This window comes from Silene latifolia, chromosome 9 (genome assembly GCF_048544455.1).
Source record: "Silene latifolia isolate original U9 population chromosome 9, ASM4854445v1, whole genome shotgun sequence".
In the NCBI taxonomy this organism is placed as follows: domain Eukaryota; kingdom Viridiplantae; phylum Streptophyta; class Magnoliopsida; order Caryophyllales; family Caryophyllaceae; genus Silene; species Silene latifolia.
In genome coordinates this window covers 124,017,710-124,042,000 of record NC_133534.1, presented here as the reverse complement: position 1 = coordinate 124,042,000, position 24,291 = coordinate 124,017,710, and the positions used below count along the sequence as shown (strand labels likewise).

General features: G+C 33.8%; 1 protein-coding gene across 1 annotated transcript; it reads left to right on the top strand.

Moving 5' to 3' along the window:
- Positions 1-16,363: 16,363 nt before the first annotated feature.
- LOC141600038 (putative pentatricopeptide repeat-containing protein At3g08820) lies at positions 16,364-18,727 on the top strand. The gene has a single exon (XM_074420215.1). It carries the CDS (start codon positions 16,518-16,520, stop codon positions 18,606-18,608), a length of 2,091 nt encoding a protein of 696 aa, XP_074276316.1. The 5' UTR covers positions 16,364-16,517; the 3' UTR covers positions 18,609-18,727.
- Positions 18,728-24,291: the final 5,564 nt, after the last annotated feature.

The window sequence follows — 24,291 nt, the reverse complement described above, 5'->3', positions numbered from 1 at the left end:
CGCAAGGAATCCAACGACACAAACTACGATGCAAACCGACCGTCCGAACTCCGGAATTGTTAAGGACGCGATTAGGAAGATGATCGATCGCTTTCTCTCTTAAACAGGTTTTAGGTTTTGGTAAAAGTGATTTAGAATAAAGACGAATTGATTTAAATACCTTAATCGCGTAATTAACAAAACCCGAGAAAAACCCCGATAAACCTGGACACTCGATCGAGTACCCAAGGTACTCGATCGAGTACCCCCTACTCGATCGAGTGCCCCAGCTACTCGATCGAGTACCCATCAGGTCAGAAACTGTTTTATTCTGCGACACACCCTTACTCGACAGAGTAAGGGCTACTCGATAGAGTACCCCCAAGACCATAAATACGGAGTATTACATCGCGCTAATTAGGTCGCGACCCGGTTTTACTCTTAATCCCACTTTATTTATCTTGACCTACTTTCACCCTCCCAAGCAGAAGGTCACGACCTAGGTCATCAACTCAATCATTTTTCACTTTCCAACCAATTACATCTCTCCACATTATATAACCTTTTTCATATATATTTTTTTTATTAATTATTAATATTGTCAACCAATCATATATCGCCACATATAGGTCATGAGGTAGGTCAATTTTCTCCACCAAAGGTTATAAATTGACCTCTTCTCTCCAAAGGTCACCATAATTTTCTAATTAAGTGGTGATTAGTGTGACCAATCAAGGTCATGACCTAGCAATTGACCTTGCTTGGGGATGGTCTAATAGAACAAGAGAATTGGTGACGCACACTTGTCTCGGACAAGTGGGAGATTGTTGGAGTATGTGTCCTCAACAATAGTGCGATCACATTATTGAAATTCATGATAAGAATACGTAAAGGGATGATTCATTTCTATAAGTCAACTGATCAACATTAATCGGTAATGATTGGCTGACTAGAGTTTGACATTACTGTCGTTTGACGGTGGTGATCAGTTGATCCCTTAAGGTCACACATAAAGGACGATTCCCTTAATAGATAAATTAATTAATTGTATATTGATACAGATTAATTAATTCCTTAAAATTGAACAATTTATAAATGTGAGTAAGAATATATATATATATATATATATATATATATATATATATATATATATATATATATATATATATATATATATCTTATTGTAATTCGATTAAATAAGATTCGTTTTAGTAATTAAAATGTTATATTACTAAAACTTTGTCTATGAAACAATTAAATTAAGAATGATAGGTTAATTATAATTACAATATGTTGTAGATTATATTAACATGACCCATTTTATATAGTTGTGATTATGAATTACTAGTCAATTGTTATATATAATTAAACTAATATATATAATGATATTTAATTGTTAAATATGAATTAATATTACTAATAACATGTTACATGTTACATGATACACATTATATGACAAAATAACAATTGACAAAAATAAAATAGATTCCATATTACATAAAGGCACCGGTTTTAAGAGGGGTTTAGGGTTAAAATGGTTAATTGTTTTTAATTATTAAAAACACAATGATTAACATCTAAGCCTAGACTATACCCTAGTTCATTTTGATAAGAACAATTCTAAAAGGTTGAAGGGCATGCATTGGATCCTTAGACCACTCCCTCCCACCGATTTTCCACTCCCCCTAATAAGAATAAGAATTGTTCTTATTCTTATTCATTCTTACATTTTTAGTTTTTATACAACTTCTCTCACATTCTCTCCTCTCTCTAAAATAAGTTTTAGAATATACATTTGTTCAAAAATCAAATATTTATTTAGATTACTAAAGTAGTAATAAGAAATAATATTAGATTAAATTTAGAGGTTTCTAATAATTATATCTAGTTAATATATTATTAGAATTAAAGGATAGTCTTGGTGAAATCAAGAGGAGAATCTCTACTTTGGGATTTTGGAGGATCATCCATAAACTTGTAGCTCAAGAACAAGTGTAGGAAGGTGTCCTCGCTTGTGCCCTAAAACCGATTTCTACAATGTAAGGAACATTGTTCTTACTTTCTCTTTATATTATATTATGCATGCACTAGATCATCATCTAAATCAATGAGTAATTTAGACCTATAATTAAATTAGTTTAATTAGAGGATTAAGAATTTCTTTCAGTTTGTTGAGGTGGAGTTTAGAACTCGAGTCAACGCAAGTTTATTATTCAATTATGCGATGATTGACTAATGAAATTTTATATCTTATTGTAATGTGATTAAATAATATTTAATTTAATGACTAAACGTTAATTCATTAAATTAATCGAGGTAATATATTTTAGAGGTATAAATTATTTGTTGATTATATTTTACAAGGGTTGTAAATTAATTAAATTGGACATTGTAGGACTCATTATATTTACCTATAATGACATAATTATCACTTAAGAGTTAAGTATATATTAATCATTTGTTTATATTATATAATTGTTATATGATCAAACTAATATTTATTTATGTAAGATAAATAAATATATGATCCTGATGATTGTGTGACAAACATTACAAAATCAAAATGGTCCATTTTATCTTAAAGTGGCCGAAATATTATATTATTGGACAACATTTTATTTTCTCTTTTCTTTAATCAACTATTGTTGCATGTAATGATTTCACTACTTGCATGCTTATGACAAACCTACTCTAGTAATACTCATTACCTATCAAGCATGCAAATAAAATAAGAAAAATAAATTGTCCACTAAGGGACAAGGGGGTGCCGGTTTTGTGCTCTTAAAAAGAGCAATTTGTTGCTCAATTTTTCTTGTTCCATTTTTGCATGCCTCTCTCTCTAAAATCACACAACTACATTAATATTATCATTCAATTACTAGACTAGTAAATAATAATAATATTAAGGGATTTTATTTCTTAATAATATCTAGTTAATATTATTAAGAATCATTTGGGTAAAGTCTTGGGTGCAATTGATAGGAGAGTTTCTACTTTGAAACATTGGAGGATCATCCTATTATTGTAACACCCCTGATTTTCGGCTAAATTAAAACTAACTTTTACATACCAAAATGGCCGAAATACAAGGATATTATAATTAATATATACAAAGTCACTTATTACAAATCCCTTTTAAAAATAAAAGAAAACGGAACAAAACTTTTACAAGGTCTTTAATTAAAATCTTCACTTGAAATAAAATCCTTTATGAACTGCAGCGGCAGTAACCTGAAATAAAATCAGAGACAGAAAGGAACTACCCCCATGACGAGTAGCCTGTTGGGAAATGTGTCCTCAACAATAGTGCGATCACATGATTTAAATATCATTATTAAAAATCTCATTTTAATGAATACAATTGGGAAGTAATTTTGTTACTGTCAACTGGTCAACATATATCGATAATGATTGGCTGACTAGAGTTTGACATTACTGTCGTGTGACGGTGGTGATCAGTTGACCCCCTAGGTCATACCTAAAGGGCAATACTCTTAATTGATTATTTGATTAATCGTATAATGTTACGAGTTAATTAAATTACTTGAAAATTGACGGACGATTTTGGAAGTAAAATTTACGTATCATATTGAAATGTGATTAAATAAGATACGGTCTGAGTAATTGAATTGTATCATTACTCGGATGAAATAATTGTTTAATGTAACAATTAAATTGGATGAATTGTTATAAATACAATCAGTTGTAATTTATAAATGGTAAAATATTTTGGCACAAGTAATTATAAAATTACTAAGTCGTTTTTGTATGTGACGTATTTTTGATAATACGTTGATTTTTAATATGTTAAAAATACATAACAAATTTATGTCACATATGACATGTGACATATTGACAATTGACAAAAAAAATAATATGGAATCCATATTATTGAATGGGCCGAAAATTAGAAGGATTTAAGCTAATTATATGTTGTTTGTAATTAGTGGAAAACACAATGATTAAAAGCAAACCTAGCCATGCAAGCCTATTGTTCCTTGTGAAGAACAATTTCTCCATGCATTGGCTCCCCTAATGCCCTCCTCTTACACGGTTTTGAGAAGGCAAATGCCATCATTGTTTTTCCATAATTTTTCCTAATAATATACTTAGTGAAGTGTATTATTCATTAATCCAATCTATCATCCAAAATAGAGTTCTAGTGAGAAGAAAAATCCTCTCTTCTTCTCTCTATAAAACCGAAACACATAAGGGTTTTATAAAAGTTTTTGATTCAATTTTCTACCTTGATTAATATTATACTAGTATTTGTAATATTAATTAAATTAAGAGAAGCCTTGGGTATAAAGCTTGGGGAGAGATCTTATACTTAGATCTTGTTCATCCATAAAGGAAAAGCTCAAGAACAAGAGAGAAAGGTGATCTCTCTTGTGCCCAATATAACCGAAATCTTCAATGTAAGGACATGATTTCTCCTCTATTATATTATTGTTTGCATGCATAAAATCCGTTTTAATTTTATGACAAATTAATTAGACATATATGAGTATGTTAGTATGTATATGAATCTACATTTCCTTCAATCGGTATCATGAGCCACGGTTTTTGCATGCAAATCGGTTAAAAGTTTTTCCGAGTTATAAAGAATAACATATAAAACTTGTATATTTTGTGTTATTATGATATATCACGAAATTCATCCATGCATGTTAATATTTCTGGTCCTAAAATGTTTTAGGATATTTTGGTTAATTTTTCGGATTTTTATTGTTCATTATTTACAATAATGGCATTTAAATGTGATTTTATGAGTAAAAATGTCATTTTTGGTCTAAAATTTGCTATACTTCGAATTTTCCAGTAATTTTGGATATGATGTCACATATATTATTTTGAGATAACCTGTAAATTTTCATAATTTTTGGACTTGTTATGCTCGAAAAATGGATTTTTCATTATTAAATTCGGATTTAAGTGAAAAATAGGTTAATATGAGTTAAATTTCGAATCTGGTCATAGAAAATTAATATGTTGTCACATGAAATTTTACAAGATGTGTGTAAAATAATTGGCTATAAAGAAGTCTTTTTGCATGATTTATGAATTTTTGAAGAAAAATAGCATAAATAGTGACATTATTAGTGCAAAATTAATAAAACATAATCTATGACTTAGGAAAAACGTCTAATGTTGCATTTTATTATTTGTTTTTTCAAATCTAAAATTGAAAAGTTAATGAAAATAATTTTTCCATGTTTTTATGATTATTTTATTAAAAATCGATAAACCGCAACATTGTTTTTCCGGAAAATTTCGAAATTTTTAACCTAAGATTTTGAACATTATGAGTGTCATGGAAATTTTCCAGAATGTTCATGAGTTTAAATTTCAAATTTTGAATTTATTTGAAATTTTGTGATTTATTTGAAGTTTAATAGCTTATTTTTGTAATTTTGGACTATTAATGAACAATTTTAGAAATTTGAGTTAATTATGGTCAAATTATTAGTGATGACTAAATTTTGAGTCCTAAGAGGTTAGGGTAATTAACTTATGCATAAATATGAATTTATGTATTTTTGTGATTATAAAATGTTGAAATCACGCAAATCCGTAAAAACCGAGTAATATACGATATTGGCTAATTAAAGGCGATTTAGCATAAAATGAAGCATGTTCATATATATTATAATGCTGCATTTTTCTTTATGATTGTCATAATTTTAATTTATGTAATTTTACTTAGTATGACCTTAGATTTTAATTGGTATTTCCCGAAATGTATGGGAATATCGATTCGGTTGTAATTTTATTGTGATCTCGTATCACCGTTTTGTAATTTAATAGATTTATTTTATTTTAGTTACAAATGTATAATAGGAAATTATGTAATTTATTATGTAATTTTTCATTCCGAAGTTCCCAAAGACGGATTTCTTCAAGAATGGCGATACATAAAGACGGTGTTACCTCGAGATGCGTGTCACAACCGAAGTTCAAGGGACCAATGGAGTTGGTTTCCGAATGTGTAATAGTTAAAGAGTTTTTCTATTTTTAGGAAAGGCCATACTAGGATTTATTTACTTTTATGCTTGCATTTTATTTTATGTCACATGCATTGCTAAATCGCCATAACTAAACATGCATTGTCATTTTATCGAGTTTATCGACCGTGTCAATTAGAATTATCGTAGTTCACCGCTTTAGTTCACTTAAAACGTGATAGATAATAAATTGACATGACCTCTCGCTAAAACAATCAATTGAGACATAGCCTTACCAAATAGTAGAAACCATGAAAACCTATTTCGCGAGGGAGTACGCTCGGCCCCACCGGGGTACAAACCTTGTTACGTAGGGGAAGTGGGTGATGAATGTCTATCCACCGAATTCATGTTAATGAGGGGTATTTCGGCACACCGTGCCCTAAGTTGTTATGGGTTTGGATAATGGACACATTTATTCGAAATTTGGGTTGAACTCAACGAAAGTATTCACGACGTATTTCCGGATGTGTTTCGGGCTAAAGATAAATATTAATGTAATTTTATCGACCAAGAGTTCTAAAAGTAGAATCGATTAAAGGGTTAATCCACCGAGTTATATTGATGAGGGGTATTTCGGCACACCGTGCCCCAAGTTAATATGAATTTGGATCTTGGAATCATTTATCATAGTTGGGTAGAGGTCACTATGTAAATGCTTTGCTTGTTATTTACAAGTTTTATTATAACGATAAATGTTTTGTTTTAACTATTCCGTTATCATATTGTTCTATTTCTTTACCACAATTCATATATGATATCATTTCGTTTTTTGATTCAAATCTCCATTAAAATATCGTAACTAAAGACAAATATGAGTTTACTTCTAAAACCTCAAATGAACCATTGCTAAGGATCTCTTGTAAAGAGTATAGATTAAAGTTATTCATTATCAAACAGGTTTTTGATTCTTGAGTAACACATCTACTTACAATGGATTGTTTTTCATGTACTTAAATGCATTAAGTACATCGAAGCGATAAATTGTTTTGGTAATTAGTTTTGTCAAGAATTCGTAATTGACCAAAATAACGCAACCACTTCAATGAAAGTTTTAAGACTAAAACGAACAAATGAAGAGTAATCTTCATGAATTCAATTTTGCTTCTCAAAGCAAAGACTCATTGAAAAGAGTGGGAGCATTCTTTTAAACCGTTAAGATGAGGACGAGGTTCAAGAAGTAAAGATAATAATGGAATTGATACAAGGTAATGTTAAAGGTAAAGTTGTTGAGAATGACGATGCTAAACCTATCAATCCCGACCGATATAGTTTCCATTGTCTTAAATGTTGGACACGAGAAAGGAAACTACCCCAAATTATTGAAGAATCAACAAGTTAGTTGTGGGACATCTAATGGGACCTTCTTCTTTAAAAATGTTTATTTGATTAAACATAAATTTTGCTAGTATTACTTCGTCAATATTAGAAACCAATGGAGGTTTTCATCATTGTACTTGATACATAGGATGCTTAGAATATGACGACTAGCAACAATAATGTCGAGAGATAGAGTAATTGTGTACTCAATCTAGTTTTTGGATTTAAAGTGGTACTTAATTGTGACTATTAAGTGCATAAACTCTAAATAAGAATATAAAATTGTTAAGAGACAAAAGAGGTTTTCACTTTTGTGACCCTATTCACCACGATTTGATGAATGGCTAGCCCATTATCAAGGTGATTATATTCTAAACCAAACTAGAATGACATATCATGTAGATGATGTAAGATTCAAATTGGTAACCCAAGATTAAACCTTAAAAGATGGAATAATGAACGCAAAGAGTTATCGAGTACTCTTGAAACCATTAGATTGTTAATGGTATATGCGTATCTTGTATTCAAAGCAAGATATCTCGTGCCTTTTGGTTGAAAAGGAGATCGAGGTTGTAAATCATTGATCCAAAATAGGTTGATCATTTTCTTTACCAACGATTTAAGTTTACGCTAAAATGTTCACTTAATAAGGTAAATAGAGAAATCTTTGAAGAATTTCAAAGAGTTCATGGAATCACGATTTAGTCGTGATGGGATTATCAAAGTGAAGACTTTGATGTAAGCCAAAGAAAATGTGATATAGTATCACAAGTTAATCTCTCTTAGCACGCATTATGGAATAATGTGTGGTTGGCTAAGAAATCAAACGCTATTCGATATGGTTTGGACTTCAATCAAGTTACTTTGAGTTAGTTGATCCTTATGGGGATTTTATCATTTTTGTCTAAATTATTTATCCACTAAATCAAAACATATGAGATATGAAATGGTAAGGGTACCATGCTTGTAAGTTCACACAAGAAACAAATGCTCAAATTTTTCCCTTTCAATTATCACGAGTACGACGGGTTTGCGGCTCATGAAGCTGTCTTTCTAAAAATACAAGTTTATTTCTAGAAGACAGAGTGGGAGAAATTATTATTCAAAGAGCCACAAAGATGTTATGTCGCAAGAAACTGGTCTTTCTTGGCTACATGAGACGTTTTGTGTAAGACATTGTTTCTTCAAAACCTAGGAGGTTAAATTCGTCACTTGTTAAAAATGATGAATTCATGCTACTTTTAAGAAAGTAAAGAGCTTATAACTTACAAAAGAAATTGTTTGATTCAAGTTAATTACTTCTAGAAAGTAATGAACGAATGACTTACATAAGAGTGTTTAAGTCACAACTCAATACAAGGCTTAGAGCCAGTGTTTAAGTCACAACTCAATACAAGGCTTAGAGCCATGAGAATCCGAAATAAAAGGCTTGATTAGTGACAAAGGGTTTTGCACTAATAAAGAGATATTTCAAAGCAAGATTGGTTGCAAAGGGTTTTGCACTAATTGAAATGCCTAAGTCTATTTGGATCTTCTTAGGGATTGTGTTTCATTATTATGAAATACATAGCAAGTGAATCTAAAACCCACTTCTTCAATAGAAGGAATGTATTCAATACATGTCTTGAGTTTAGTAGATTCTTGCAATCCTAAGATAATGTGAAACTTAAGAGAGAATCTTAAGTACGACATCAATGAGTTGGAATCAACATTTTGATCATGTGATAAAACATTTCTCGATAAGTCGAGAAGTTGTGTTTATACATGGAGTTTAGTGGGAGTTACGGAAATTTTAATTAGTCCGATATGTGGATGACATATTGATCATCAAGAATGATTTAAGACTTTTGGAGTATTATAATACATCTTGAATATCCGGATTTATGAAGATAAATCCACATGATATTAGCGTCAGTAAGAAGTCTTATGTTGATAAGATTCATGACTAGTTCAATTAAATTGAACATATTTGATTGATTCCATTTGCTTCCGCTGCCGAATCAATTAAAAGTAATGATGTATAACACTTCATATACTTTGAGTATGATGAATTGTTTTCAAAATCGAATTTAAGTAATCTTTGCCAAGTAAGCCATAATGATTACCCTTAAGTGCTTGCAGAAGCATTAAGGCTATGATGCAAAGTGTTTATGATGCAATTTTGTGTAAGGGTGTTACACAAGTGACAATTGACAATTGAGGTTGCGCATGGTTTCCGACAAAACCATAATCAAAACACATTAGGATGGTTAAGATACCATTGTGGTTATGATGGTTAAGATACCATTGTGGTTATGATAATTAAGAAGTAGATTTTCTAGAATCGTTCTAGGCAATAAAGAACAATAAGAGATATTTATAACGGAAATTGAGTACACTTGCAATCATGAGATGTGCAAGAGAATGAGTCCCCCACACTGTGAAAACAGTGGGAGCTATTCTTAGGCTAAGAGGGAGCTATTCAAATTAGATTATAGAATATGAAATAGTAATCAGGCATTGACTATTCATATGTGATAATCGCATTTGTCGTTCGAGTTTTTCTTTAAAAACTCCTTTTATACTTTGTTACATCCAAACGGGTTGTAGTGACAATTGAACCCCGTTAAAGTGAACACGGATTAACATTGTATTCGCCCATAGTCACTTGTATGAGGTGACGTCTCGAAGTGACTAGATTGTGATGCGATTGATGGCAAGTTCAAGTGCCATAGAGTCATGTGAGATGACTAGTCGATCACATAGGCAGATTGTTAGGAACACCTTGTCGGGCCTTATGACCGCTTATAGAGTTCTGGCAAATTTATATAGCCTGGTCGTGGCGAGAGCTGCTATAGTATTCAAATGAGTCGATTCTTTTGACTAAAGACTATTCACCTAAGATGGCTCAGTTTCAGATTAACTTTGATTTGTGTTACTACGACCTTCGTAAATGGGGTCAAATGGGCATATTTTGGGTTATGATGGCTGTGGCTAGTCGAAGGGAATGAGTGCGATAGGAATTGTCCATCCCCTTGTCAGGGTTAAAACAATATCTAAGGGCCACTCGAGGAGTAATGAACTGGAAATGCGTGGCCACGCTCGGAAAGTATCCAGAGTAGATAAATCCGGTCAAACAGTTATTCTCCAGATCGAGGAAACCACTCTCGATATGATCACTTGCAAGTACGACCTGAAAGACACCTTGCATTGAGTGGGAGATAGTAATAGGACAAGAGAATTGGTGACGCACACTTGTCGAGGACAAGTGGGAGATTGTTGGGAAATGTGTCCTCAATAATAGTGCGATCACATGATTTAAATATCATTATTAAAAATCTCATTTTAATGAATACAATTGGGAAGTAATTTTGTTACTGTCAACTGGTCAACATATATCGGTAATGATTGGCTGACTAGAGTTTGACATTACTGTCGTGTGACAGTGGTGATCAGTTGACCCCCTAGGTCATACCTAAAGGGCAATACTCTTAATTGATTATTTGATTAATCGTATAATGTTACGAGTTAATTAAATTACTTGAAAATTGACGGACGATTTTGGAAGTAAAATTTACGTATCATATTGAAATGTGATTAAATAAGATACGGTCTGAGTAATTGAATTGTATCATTACTCGGATGAAATAATTGTTTAATGTAACAATTAAATTGGATGAATTGTTATAAATACAATCAGTTGTAATTTATAAATGGTAAAATATTTTGGCACAAGTAATTATAAAACAGTGGGAGAAAACACGTCAGCCGGAAAGCTGAGTAACAGATAATACCTCAATAGAAGCAGAATAGTTTTTGGTCATGGCGTGGAAACTGAGACATGTAAAAATAAAAATAAACACACAGAATAGTAAAAACACTCCCCGATAACTCATCCCATACTCAAACCTACTCCATAATATAATACACTCTCTCGTCCAAATAATTAACCAAGTTTCATCTCATTACTCCGTCTCGCCCATTATTCCGTCTCATACTATAATACAAAATCCATATTAACCAAGTATCGTATTCTTATCGTCGAACCTAAGCCAAGGACAAGGGGTGAGTGAACTGGTGGATAAGACCGCGAAACAATACTTCCATCTCAATATCGATTTCAAACTCTAATAACTCAATAACCGTGGTCGCACTGGACCGTAAAAATAACTCGGCTCAAAGGCCCCACAACTCATAACTCAATACTAGTAATCAATTTCCATCTCAATTTCTATATCGATATTGTCAAAGGTTCACCGAACCGTGCTCAACACTTAGAGTACAAGACTCTAAGCTACTCACCCACTAGCCAACATCAAAGAAAAGACGAATTAAATATAATACAAACCAAAAATCCAGAAGCCAATTATTATAAAAATTATCTTGAGTGTCAAACTTTTCTTTTCACATGAACCGATAATCATTCGATCCAATATCTGCTAATTGCAATCTATTACCTCCAAATCCAACATTAATCAATTCACCACTAAGGATTGCTCAACTAATATCCAACGGAAGCATGGTAATCATGATAAATAACATACCTTTTTCATTCGCCCATAATCCTCGTATTATTACACACGAATTACAACCAACCTCTTAAATAATTATGTCAAACCCATCTCACCAAAATAAACACAATAAGAAGAGATATGTACGACTAATAGCATGTATAATAACTTAAGCAATATATCACATAAAGAAATCTAAACTTTATAAATCCGGACAAATCAATCAGCACACATACATACAACTCTGAACAATAATAATAATAATAATAATAATAATAATAATAATAATAATAATAATAGGATCGGTAGAATCGTGTTACCTTTATTAAAAACAAGTCGGAATTATTCAAAACCATGCTTATGATATTAACCAAGACGCAAGTTGAAGTCAAGGAATCAAAGGGAGGCATAATTGATCAATTTGGATGACGCTCCTGGATCAAGGTAATATAAGTTGTCTGCTTGGAAGTTTTTTTTTTTATAAACTTATTGGAAAAAGACAAAGTATGATGAACAAGGGACTTAGGTTGACGGAAAAGTATTTGGGAATTGAGAGCAAACAAAAGAAAAAGCACCCAATATATTAGGTTATATATTCATAGGGTTTTGTAAGTTAAGAAACAAGTAATTAAATAATTAAATATAGACTCGATACAACAAGTAATACGGTCCACCTCAAAAACCAAGAATTAAATAATTTGTCTTTGTTTTTAATTTAAAATTAATCTTTATATTTCACATTATTTTCTATTAAAAGAATCAGACGCAACGTAAAATGAATTAAATATATAGGGTATTACAATCTTTCCCTCTTAAAAGAAACTTCGTCCCGATGTTCAAGTTTTGAAAATATTGACACCATATAATTTGAGTGGTATTACACCCCACCCTCCTTAAAAATAAAGTTCGTCCTCGAACTTAAAATTTTCAAAATAAAATAAAAAGAAAACTCAAAATTTAAGAAGAGTTTAAAAAGTTTAAAGTGCGGTGCTAAGATGTGACGATCTCAACACCTAACCAAGAAAGTACCCGCTCTGATACAAATTGTAACACCCCTGATTTTCGGCTAAATTAAAACTAACTTTTACATACAAAAATGGCCGAAATACAAGGATATTATAATTAATATACAAAGTCACTTATTACAAATCCCTTTTAAAAATAAAAGAAAAGGGAACAAAACTTTTACAAAGTCTTTAATTAAAATCTTCACTTGAAATAAAATCCTTTATGAACTGCAGCGGCAGTAACACGAAATAACACCAGAGACAGAAAGGAATTACCCCCATGACGAGTAGCCCTGAAGGGAGAAAACACGTCAGCCGGAAAGCTGAGTAACAGATAATACCTCAATAGAAGCAGAATAGTTTTTGGTCATGGCGTGGAAACATAGACATGTAAAAATAAAAATGAACACAGAGAATAATAAAAACACTCCCGGTAACTCATCCCATACTCAAACCTACTCCATAATATAATACACTCTCTCGTCCAAATAATTAACCAAGTTTCATCTCATTACTCCGTCTCACCCATTATTCCGTCTCATAGTATAATACAAAATCCATAGTAACCAAGTATCGTATTCTTATCGTCGAACCTAAGCCAAGGACAAGGGGTGAGTGAACTGGCGGATAAGACCGCGAAACAATACTTCCATCTCAATATCGATTTCAAACTCAAATAACTCAATAACCATGGTCGCACTGGACCATAAAAATAACTCGGCTCAAAGGCCCCACAACTTATAACTCAATACTAGTAATCAATTTCCATCTCAATTTCAATATCGATATTGTCAAAGGTTCACAGAACCGTGCCCAACACTTAAAGTACAAGATTCTAAGCTATTCACCCATTAGCCAAGATCAAAGAAAAGACGAATTAAATATAATACAAACCAAAAATCCAGAAGCCAATTATTATAAAAACTTATCTTGAATGTCAAACTTTCTTTTCACATGAACCGATAAACATTCGATCCAATATCTGCTAATTGCAACCTATTACCTCCAAATCCAACATTAATCAATTCACCACTAATGATTGCTCAACTAATATCCAACGGAAGCATGGTAATCATGATAAATAACATACCTTTTTCATTCGCCCATAATCCTTGTATTATTACACACGAATTACAACCAACCTCTTAAATAATTATGTCAAACCCATCTCACCAAAATAAACACAATAAGAAGAGATATGTACAACTAATAGTATGTATAATAACTTAAGCAATATATCACAAAAAGAAATCTCAACTTTATAAATTCGGACAAATCGATCAGCACACATACATACAACTCCGAAAAATAGTAATAATAATAGGATCGGTAGAATCGTGTTGCTTTAATAAAAACAAGTCGGAATTATTCAAAACCATGCTTATGATATTAACCAAGACGCAAGTTGAAGTCAAGGAATCAAAGGGAGGCATAATTGATCAATTTGGATGACGCTCCTGGATCAAGGTAATATAAATCGTCTGCTTGGAAGTTGTTTTTTTTTTTTTTTTTTTTTTTATAAACTTATTGGAAAAAGACAAAGTATGATGAACAAGGGACTTAGGTGGACGGAAAAGTATTTGGGAATTGAGAGCAAACAAAAGAAAAAGCACCCAATATATTAGGTTATATATTCATAGGGTTTTGTAAGTTAAGGAACAAGTAATAAAATAATTAAATATAGACTTCATACAACAAGTAATACGGTCCACCTCAAAAACCAAGAATTAAATATTTTGTCTTTGATTTAAATTTTAAATTAATCTTTATATTTCACATTATTTTCTATTAAAAGAATCAACGCAACGTAAAATGAATTAAATATATGGGGTATTACAATTATTCATAGCTCAAGAACATGATTGGAAGGAGTTCAACCTTGTGCCCATTTCCGTTTCATTATAATGTAAGGAAAAATCGTTTTCTCCTTTTTACTTTTATTTTTGTTTGAATGTAACTAGATCCACCACATCTAATTAAAATGTAAATGAGATCTTTATTAGAGATGTCTAATAAGAGGGTTTATGAACCTAACAGTTGAATGAAGAGAGAAGAAAATGAAAAGAGAAAACGAAGAGACTGAAAGTGTGATATCCTAGAGTGCATTGGAAATGTAAGATATTTACATTTTTTTTAAGGGTTTTTTTATCAGAAACTACCGGCGAAAAAAAATCAACTTTCCGGTGTTGACTTGCTCTTTTCTCCCAGTCCGTTTTTCTTAAGACCATTGCTTTTGGTCTGAAATAAGACGGGTAACATGTCATCATTTTACAATAAAATGTTGTTATTTTCTGATAACATGTTACCATTATTGTTCACATCATTTTCAGGGTAAAAAATGACACCTCTAGTCATAACATTTTGTGAATTAATTGGTTACATTTTCTTAAAAAATGGCAACATTTTATCCGTCTGACAAATAAGACCAAAAATGTCCGTCTGAAACAAGAATTTGTGCTTTTCTCCCATTTTCACACATATAACTTAGATTTCTACCAAAGTTGGCTGGTGTGAGTGGTAAGGGCTCTCATCTCTTAAGTAAGTGATCAGGGGTTCGATTCCCGACTCTTGCGAATGAAAAAGCCAAACTTGGGAGGGGTCAACCCATTAAATTACCTTCAGTACCCCGAATGAGACTGCCCCAACTGTCGGTAGGGGATACTCCTGGTCAACAAAAAAAAAAAAAAAAAAAACCTAGATTTCTCCATTTGTTCACCCTACAAAATGTGAAAAAGCTCCTCTCCATGCCCAAAATCTTATCAAAAGTCTCTTCCATCTGAATCTCCTTCTCTATCTCCGTTGTAAAATCACCTTTACTGCCACCTTCAACTACGTCTTTATATTTCGACAACCTTAGCTTATAGACTGCTCACAATTCATCAACTTAATGTCCATGAGTGCATCTCAGATATATTAAAATACCCTCTTTTTCTCTTTATAGCGAAGATGGTGGGTATAAGAAAACTAATGAGATAGTATACAAGTAATCCTAAGATTGAATCCATGATTATTTTCGAATAGTTAACACTAGGCGGCTTTGTTTGCCCATAATAAATCATTATTGTTGAAGAAGTATTTACCATGTTCTAATAAATTTCCATGGTTGTTTGTTTGATGAATTAGGATTTTGATTCGGGTAAGAGATGGACAAATTGAGGTGATTAATGTTGGGTTTAATCAATATTTATCGTCAATTATAAGGTTTCAGAAGTAAAAAAATTATATTTAACATGAAAATGACGACTCAACGCCGAAGAGTTGACTTTTTTTAGTCGGAAGTGGAATTCTGGTAGTCTTTTGCAAAAAGAAGAAATGAAAGGTAGTTGAAAGTCAAAAAAAAAATAAAAGGTAGTTGTTCACAAATAACCATAAATAAGAGGTAGTTTCTGACAAAAAAACCCTTTTTTTTTAATTGCAAATGTCAAATCCATTTGAGGCTACTATACTCAACACGCCACTTGCACACAATATGCTCCTATTCGATCCGTCTTAAATTTGCGATGGATACGACCCGTGACAAGCAAGATTAATTGACTGACCCGATCCTGATATGACTTGACCGGACCGATCCGTTTGCCAACTCTAGCTCTAATGCACTAATGCTATATGTGGTGTTACCTCTTGGAGGAGTATTTATCCCTCCGTCGTCAGTAGTTTGTTTTTGGCGCTAATAAAATGTGGAGTTAGTAGTAGTTTTGAGAATATAGTGGGAGGTGATGAACAACATATTGAAAGTCCTATACCCAAGCCAGTGTTCAACCACTATACCAATTTCAAAATCACAACAACTTAAAAACTACCTCATCATCAATGGCGGCAAATCATTTAAACACCTCAAACATGCACATGCCCGTCTCTTTCGTCTTGGTTTATCCCAACACCGCCGCCTCCTTAACACCATTCTCGGTTACTCTTTTCACTTCGGCAATATTCATTATGCTCACCGTATCTTTAATCATACCCGTTACCCTAATATCATTCTCTTTAATACCATGATTAGAGGCTTAGTTTCAGCTGATTTGTTTCATGATTCCATTGCTTACTTTCATACCATGCGATCTAATGGTTTATTGCCTAATCATTTTACGTGCCCCTTTGTTCTCAAGGCTTGTGGTCGTGTTTCCGATTATAAATTGGGTTTGAAGATGCATAATTTGATATTCAAGTTGAATCTTGATGGAGATGTTTATGTTAATACAAGTTTGGTCGGAATGTATGCTGGTTGTGGTTATGTTGGCTATGCACACAAGGTGTTCGATGATATGCGTGAGAAATGTGTTGTTTCATGGACTGCTATTATGAGCGGTTACATTAATGCTGGCCATTTTTATCAAGCTGTTGACTTGTTTAAGATCTTTTTGGAGCAGGGTTTAAGGCCGGATAGTTTTGCTCTTGTTAGATTTTTGTCTGCGTGCGCTGACCTTAGGGAGCTTGAGATTGGGGAGTGGCTTCATAGATATGTCGATATCAATGGAATAAGGAAAGATGTTACTGTCAATACAAAATTGATTGACATGTATGCTAAGTGTGGTTGTATGGATAAAGCAGAGCGTGTCTTTGATCAAATGCAAGAAAAGGATGTCATTTCTTGGACTACTATGATTCAGGGTTATGTCCTCAATGATTTACCTGAGGAAGCGTTGGAAGTGTATTCTCAGATGGAAAGAGAGCAAGTTGAACCCGATAGTTGCGCATTGCTTGGAGTTCTAGAGGCTTGTTCAAGGCTTGGGGCAATAGGTTTGGGAGAGCAGGCTATCCGCTCCATTGAAACAAGTAAATTCGCTTCTGATCCTGTTCTTAGAACTGCCCTAATGGACATGTATGCAAAATGCGGGAATATAGAGCTAGCATGCACAGCTTTTAGAGAGACCAAAGAGAGAGACATTGTTGTGTGGAATGCTATAATCAGTACCTTATCCACTAATGGCTATGTTAACATTGCCTTTGGTGTTTTTGCACAGATGGAGAAACTTGGTGTTCAATCTAATGGTCAGACTATTATTGGCCTGCTTTCTGGCTGTACAAATGCCGGTCTTGTCGATGAAGGGAGAAAATTATTCAATGCCATGGAGTGTATCTTTAGCCTTACACCTACTATTGAACATTATGGTTGTATGGTTGATCTTCTAAGTCGGGCAGGGTTATTAGACGAAGCTCGTCAATTGATTAAAATAATGCCTATGGAGCCAAATGAAGTTGTTTGGGGAGCATTGCTTGGTGGGTGTAGATTATACCGAAACACCCTTCTTGGTGAATTTGTGGTAGAACAGTTGATCCAGCTACAACCTTTGAATCCGGGATATTACGTTCTCTTATCAAATCTGTACGCAGCAAACAATAAATGGCATGATGCCGAAAGAACAAGGGAAAGAATGAGGATGCAAGGGATTAGAAAGATACCAGGGTGTAGCGTGATTGAAGTGGATGGAATTGTTCATGAGTTTCTTGCCCGTGACTATTCACATCCCATGGCTCATCAAATATATGCTAAATTAGAGGATTTACTCAAGGATTCTCGAGCAGCGGGATATTTACCCGCAAAAGAATTTGCTCTGTTTGATTTAGAGGAGGAAGAGAAAGATCACCTTCTTCGGTATCACAGCGAGAAATTGGCAATTGCATTTGCCTTGATTACCACTCCCCCACACCATGTAATCCGAGTTGTGAAAAATCTACGGATTTGTGGTGATTGTCATGCTGCCATCAAGATTTTTTCCCAAATTACTGGAAGAGAGATTGTAGTTCGAGACGTTACCCGCTTCCATCATTTTGTTGATGGTTCATGTTCGTGTAAAGATTATTGGTAACATTACTATAATCAGTGCACAATTTAGGTTGAGATAGAGAGTACTCCGCAACAAAGTAGAGCCATGAATGTACACTGTTTTGTTGTTTATGAGAATTTGAGCTAAACCTTTGAAGTTTTTATTTGCATGTAATAGAGACTCAAAGGTAGCCTACAGTCGAGTAACAAATTTTATAGCATGTCAAAGTACAGCAGGAAGACTGACAGTGACACTTGCATATATAATAACACAGTGCTGATATGTCGGTCAGACTGACGGTTAAGGTGCATTTCAAGTCCTTAATGCTGTCATATATGAGAATGACCCACAGATGCATCTATCAGGCCTGGTGCTTCTTCCAGACAGCTATGGTTGTCATCAGCCACCATTCCAACTGTCATCTTCTCTACTTCTTCTCTTGTGTGTATGTGGATTTTTGATACCACATTGCAGAACTCACTGCATTCAACTTCTTTTTCATAAGTGCTGATGTCGGGAAAGGTTGATTACTTGTTTTCTGTTTTATATATGTGCTGAAAGCAAACGTGACAAGGCATTTTGTTTGAAGGATCATTTCAAGACATTTTACGGGCATTGTTTATCAGTTCATTTCGGCTATGGTTCAAATGCATGTATTAACTGTTTATGGGTCAATGATCAACCGAGTCAGGTCCATTGAGTCGTTTTGAGTTGTTGCTATGGGTTTGTTTCACTTCTAGCCAGGCATCATGGCTTTAATTGAAATGGTCCTATTCTCATTTCACAATAGCTCTGCTTGTCGGACATCATCTCTATAAACTACAGAACGACATTTAGAGAGTGTTTGGCAACAAGAATTTAATTTGAAATGTCTCATTTTAAATTTAGCAAAGTAAAATAAAGATTTGGAAATGAGGGGGGTAAAGAGTGGATTTTAAATGAGCTTATTTTAGCCTTACTTGAATTTGGTAGGATTTGAAAATCCAAATCTAATAGGTTTGCCAAACATGCAAATTCGTCCAAATATAAATTTGAGAATACAATCTTTGTTCTCAAACACACCATTAGGGTATTTTCCGGTTATGTTGTTAACTTATTACTATATAGCCAAAATCAAAAGTGATCAATCGGATTGGGACAAATGCAAGAACTTGGGGGTGAAGGCAATGATACTTGCTGCCATGGGTCATCTCCCACAATCATCACATCTGTCAGTGTAAATAATTCTCCATCCTTTAGCAGGATCATGTAGAAGGCCCTCCATTCCATATAGCTGCTCTAATTCGTGTATTAGTTCTTCATAACTCTTCAGCCTCGACAGATCGATAGCTCTTCCCACTAAACTACCTTGCTTGTGAACCTTCCATAGGAAACTTATGTCAACAACGGAAACAGTAAACCCTTTCATAGGAAAATTACTAAGTGTCGTTAATCCACTAATTAACCTATCAAATAAATAATTTATAAGCCAAACTAAACTCTAGACTACTCTAATTGATAAAGTAATATAGTGTAAGTAAGGGTCGAACCCAAGGGAAGGACCTTTAATTAAAGACTCGAATTGTTAACTATTGGCCAACAATCACTAACTAAGACTCCATTAACTACTAATTAAGATATTAATGACAATTTAAACTCAACAATTGGAACTAGTCACAAACAATGGGTATTAACAATGTTCAACTTGTAGGACACATAAAAGGAGGAAGCATTGGTTTGGAAACAACATGAAAAAGAGTAACAAGAGAGGTTTTGCTATTGAGACAATTCAACAAACAAACAAGTAGTATGCAAGAAAATTCAATATTAAAGAGAACTTGGTGTAACTTCCTCTTAGTAACCAACAATTAGCAAAACTTGACCCTTTTTTCTCTCTTAAAATTATCCACCTGTTGTAACGGGAGGCGTCGCGTTACCCAAACAGTTAGTTGATAAGGTGATAAGAACAATAAATAACGAATATAAATAAAGTTGACACAAAGATTTACGTGGTTCACCAGTAAAATAACTGGCTACGTCCACCCTGCGAGGAGATCAAATTTCACTATAGTGGAGAAAATAGTACAGCAGTAGACCGGTACACACTCGCTCAATATGAGCCAAAAGTATACCCTATTCTACCAACAAATATAGTAGTCTCAAAGGAGCAAAAGAGACTACTCCAATAAGACGAAGGACAAATAATCTTGAGGCCTACCAAGATCTAAACAAACTCCTCCGATCTTCAAAGACAGACGAACACCAATAATAGAGCCCAGAACAAACTGAGTTTTCTTAAGGAACCTTACAAATCGACCCTCTTTATTGTGCTCTCAAATCTCTCTCTTCTCTTAATTAACATGTGCATAGGTTGAAATCACAACAAGCAAGCAATTTAATTATGAAAATATATTAGATTAAGCATAGATCAATTTCCATGTTTGGTTCCCCTAATTCCCCATTAACCCTAGCTAAAGGACTACTCACTCATGATCAAGTTTAGCATGCTAATAAGGTTGTCAATCATACTAACAAAGTAAAACATGATGAATAAATGATGTGATTAACAATAATTGAACAAGGGTAAAAAGAGATTATACCAATTGAGATGATCCAAGATAATAAAAAAAAGAATAATAGAAGTAATCTTGATGATTGATGGAAGGTTGTCAATCCTCCAATAAACCCCAATAATCTTCTAACTACCCAACTAAACTAAGAACAATTGAGAAATTAAGGAAAGATTAAGATGTAATTAATATTGAGAAGTGTATTACAACTAAATTAAGACTAGATTAAGATGATATTAAGAGTTGATTAAGAGATGATTAAGGATTGATTAAGAATTGATGAAAATCTAGGTAGTACAATGGGGTATTTATACTAAAATTAAGTACAAGGATTAGGGTTACTAAGGGCTTAAATGACTATTAAGACCCTAAGAGAAGCTTGAGGAATTGCAACTCCCGAAGGACATACGCGGATCGTGCTTGCAACTCCCACCAGGATCCGCTCGTCCCCATCTGAAGCATGTCCTGTCCTGTAAGAATACCCGCTCAGGCTGGCAGTCGGGACGCTCGGATCGAGCTCTGGCACGCTCGTCCTGAGCTCAAGCCGCTCGGATCGTGGCATAGAGTTCTTCTCTTGTTTGGCTCTTTAACAATCCGCGGGGATTGTGTTGGGGATACAAGGATCTTTTCATCATTGCCCATTTCACTTTATTTATTTGCTTAGGTCTCTAGTGTCGGTCTCCACTTCGATGCTTGGTCATTAGATGCGATCCATTTAGCTCCATTTCGCTCCATAAATGCAAGGTTAGCGATCCTCTCCTACCAATGACACAAAACCTCAAAGAATATGCAAAATGGGAAACTAAAGATAAGACATGACCCTAATATATGCTAGAAAGCATGGGAACGAGGTTAATTCAGGGACTAAATGTGCTCAAATATGAGTCACATCAAACATCCCTAAACCGAACCTTTGCTCGTCCCGAGTAAAGAGGTGACTAAAACTATGACCTTTATTTAAACTATCCTACTAATATAGACGATATGAGACAATTAGCGGGTCTCACTCCGCCCCTTCAACTCACAACAAGACATCCATGAGGTAAGATGGCTTCTTGCAAGGCAAGGTGGGACTTGCCAAAATGGCGATACATCCAATCATTAAGCACCTAAAACAAGTAATGGATGCATCTACAAAAATGAATAGCCACTTTCCTCATCTAAGTGGCGAAAATTATCTAGAAGGGAAATAATCTAAGGGTACACGCTCCATTATATATATAGTTTCTTCAAGTTACTAAGCCTAGGAGGATACCAAGAAATCACCTCCAAGTTGTGTCAAGCTAGGGTACCTTTGTCCTCAATCGCTAAATGCTTTTGTCAAGAGTAGTCTCCCTATGATGTTAGAAACACTGTAGGATCGCGGAATTCCCCTTCTTGCCTAGACAAGAAGAAGGGTCGTCCCATCTCTACCATGCACAAAAGTGGGATCAATGGAAAAAGGTATTAATATGCTTTTGAGTTTCATAGTGGGAGTTTGCTTTTGGTTTTGTTATTTCCCCCAATTTCTTGTGGCATTTGACATTTTTGAGAACAATTTCTTTTGTCTATGCTTGACAATTTTCAACTTTTGCATTTTTTGAACATTTTCAAAGTCACCCCAATTTGTAACAAGGGTGCTTTTATTTGAAGCATAAGAGTTCTTATTTTTGTACTCCTATTTTCTTTTATGCAAATTTGTGCAAACTTTCTTGATTTTCATTTTGGTACTTGAACTCAAATTGAGATTTTTTTGTGCCCATTCCCTTTTTGTTGACAAAAATGATGATAGAAGTGGAAGATGGTTGCATGGTTTCAAGGGTCACCTTGGAATAAACGGTAGCCAAGGAGTCATCACATCACAAGGTACTCTTGACTTGGCCTTAGTCCATGGGTCAAAGGATACTAGCATGACACATCCTAGGGTGTTTTAGAAGTATTCTAATGAGCAAAGTCTTAAGAAGAAAAAGTATCTACAAGAGCCTTATATACACTTGTCAAGTTTCCCAAATAGATGTTTTCACAAAAATTTTCCTAAAATGCAACTACATGCCATGATGCAACTAACATTTATACAACCTAATGCATATACTTCTATCAACTAGTATGCCATATAAACTACATGCAACTCCTAAGATCACATTGGTTTATACCGCATCAACCAAAATAAAGCCACATAGTCATTAACATAGAGAGGGAAAAGGGAATTGGAAAGATCATACCATGCGGTCTTCATATTCCTCATGCCTCGGATGTGGCGTAGTCGATCCAATGTGATAAGAGGGCAAACAAACACACGTATATACACAATATACAATTCTACACTACAAAGGAAAGAACATATTTTTGGATTTTTAAAATTTTCAAATTTTTATGGTTTTTGTTTTTGTGAAATAAAAGAACATATTTTTGTGTTTTTCGAAATTTTTCAATTTTTTATCATTTTTGATTTTAAAAGTTAAGTTAGAATTTCCCATCCCCACACTAATATGGGCATTGTCCTCAATGGCCAAAATGATAGGAAATTATGCAATGCAAGTTAAATGCATGATTTCTACACTAATATGCAAACTATATGACATATATACATAAGTGATGCATTCTAATCTACCCTATATGATGCATGCTTTTTATTGTTCGGAGAGCTAATTTGAATTAACTCGCATTCCTTGTGTGTGAACTTCCCCAAACCAAGTAAGACACTATTGCTAGTGTAAAAATAGGGAAGTTCATGGACAAGGAAAGGATGCAATGCATGAATCCTAATTGTCATTTTGGATTTTCAAATGGGAACAATAAATGAGACACCTCAATGGAACCGAGGTGGGTATCCTTTAAATGTTGTTAGGACTCAAAACAAATACTCAAGATAAAGATTAAAAACATGATAAAGAGACAAAGCTAAAAGAGGTGTAGGAAACTCACAATGGAATAGGTTGAAGTCAAGTAATCAACCCCGCATGTGTGGTATCCTCCAGATAGCCTTGTTAACCCTCAATTATCGCGCATTACGACATCCTCATCACTGGAATCATTGCCGTCATCATCATCGTCACTTGCATCATCAATTTCTTCATTATCTTCTTCATCATCCACCTCCATTGACCCGGAGGATTCACCATTTCCATCATCATCATTGGAACTTGAACCTTGCTCTTCTTCTTCTTGGCATGAATCATTACCTTCCCCGTCTTGAA

What these genes read in the sequence shown, in the direction of transcription:
- LOC141600038 (XM_074420215.1), top strand. Translation starts at nt 16,518, where the DNA reads ATGAACAACATATTGAAAGTCCTATACCCAAGCCAGTGTTCAACCACT.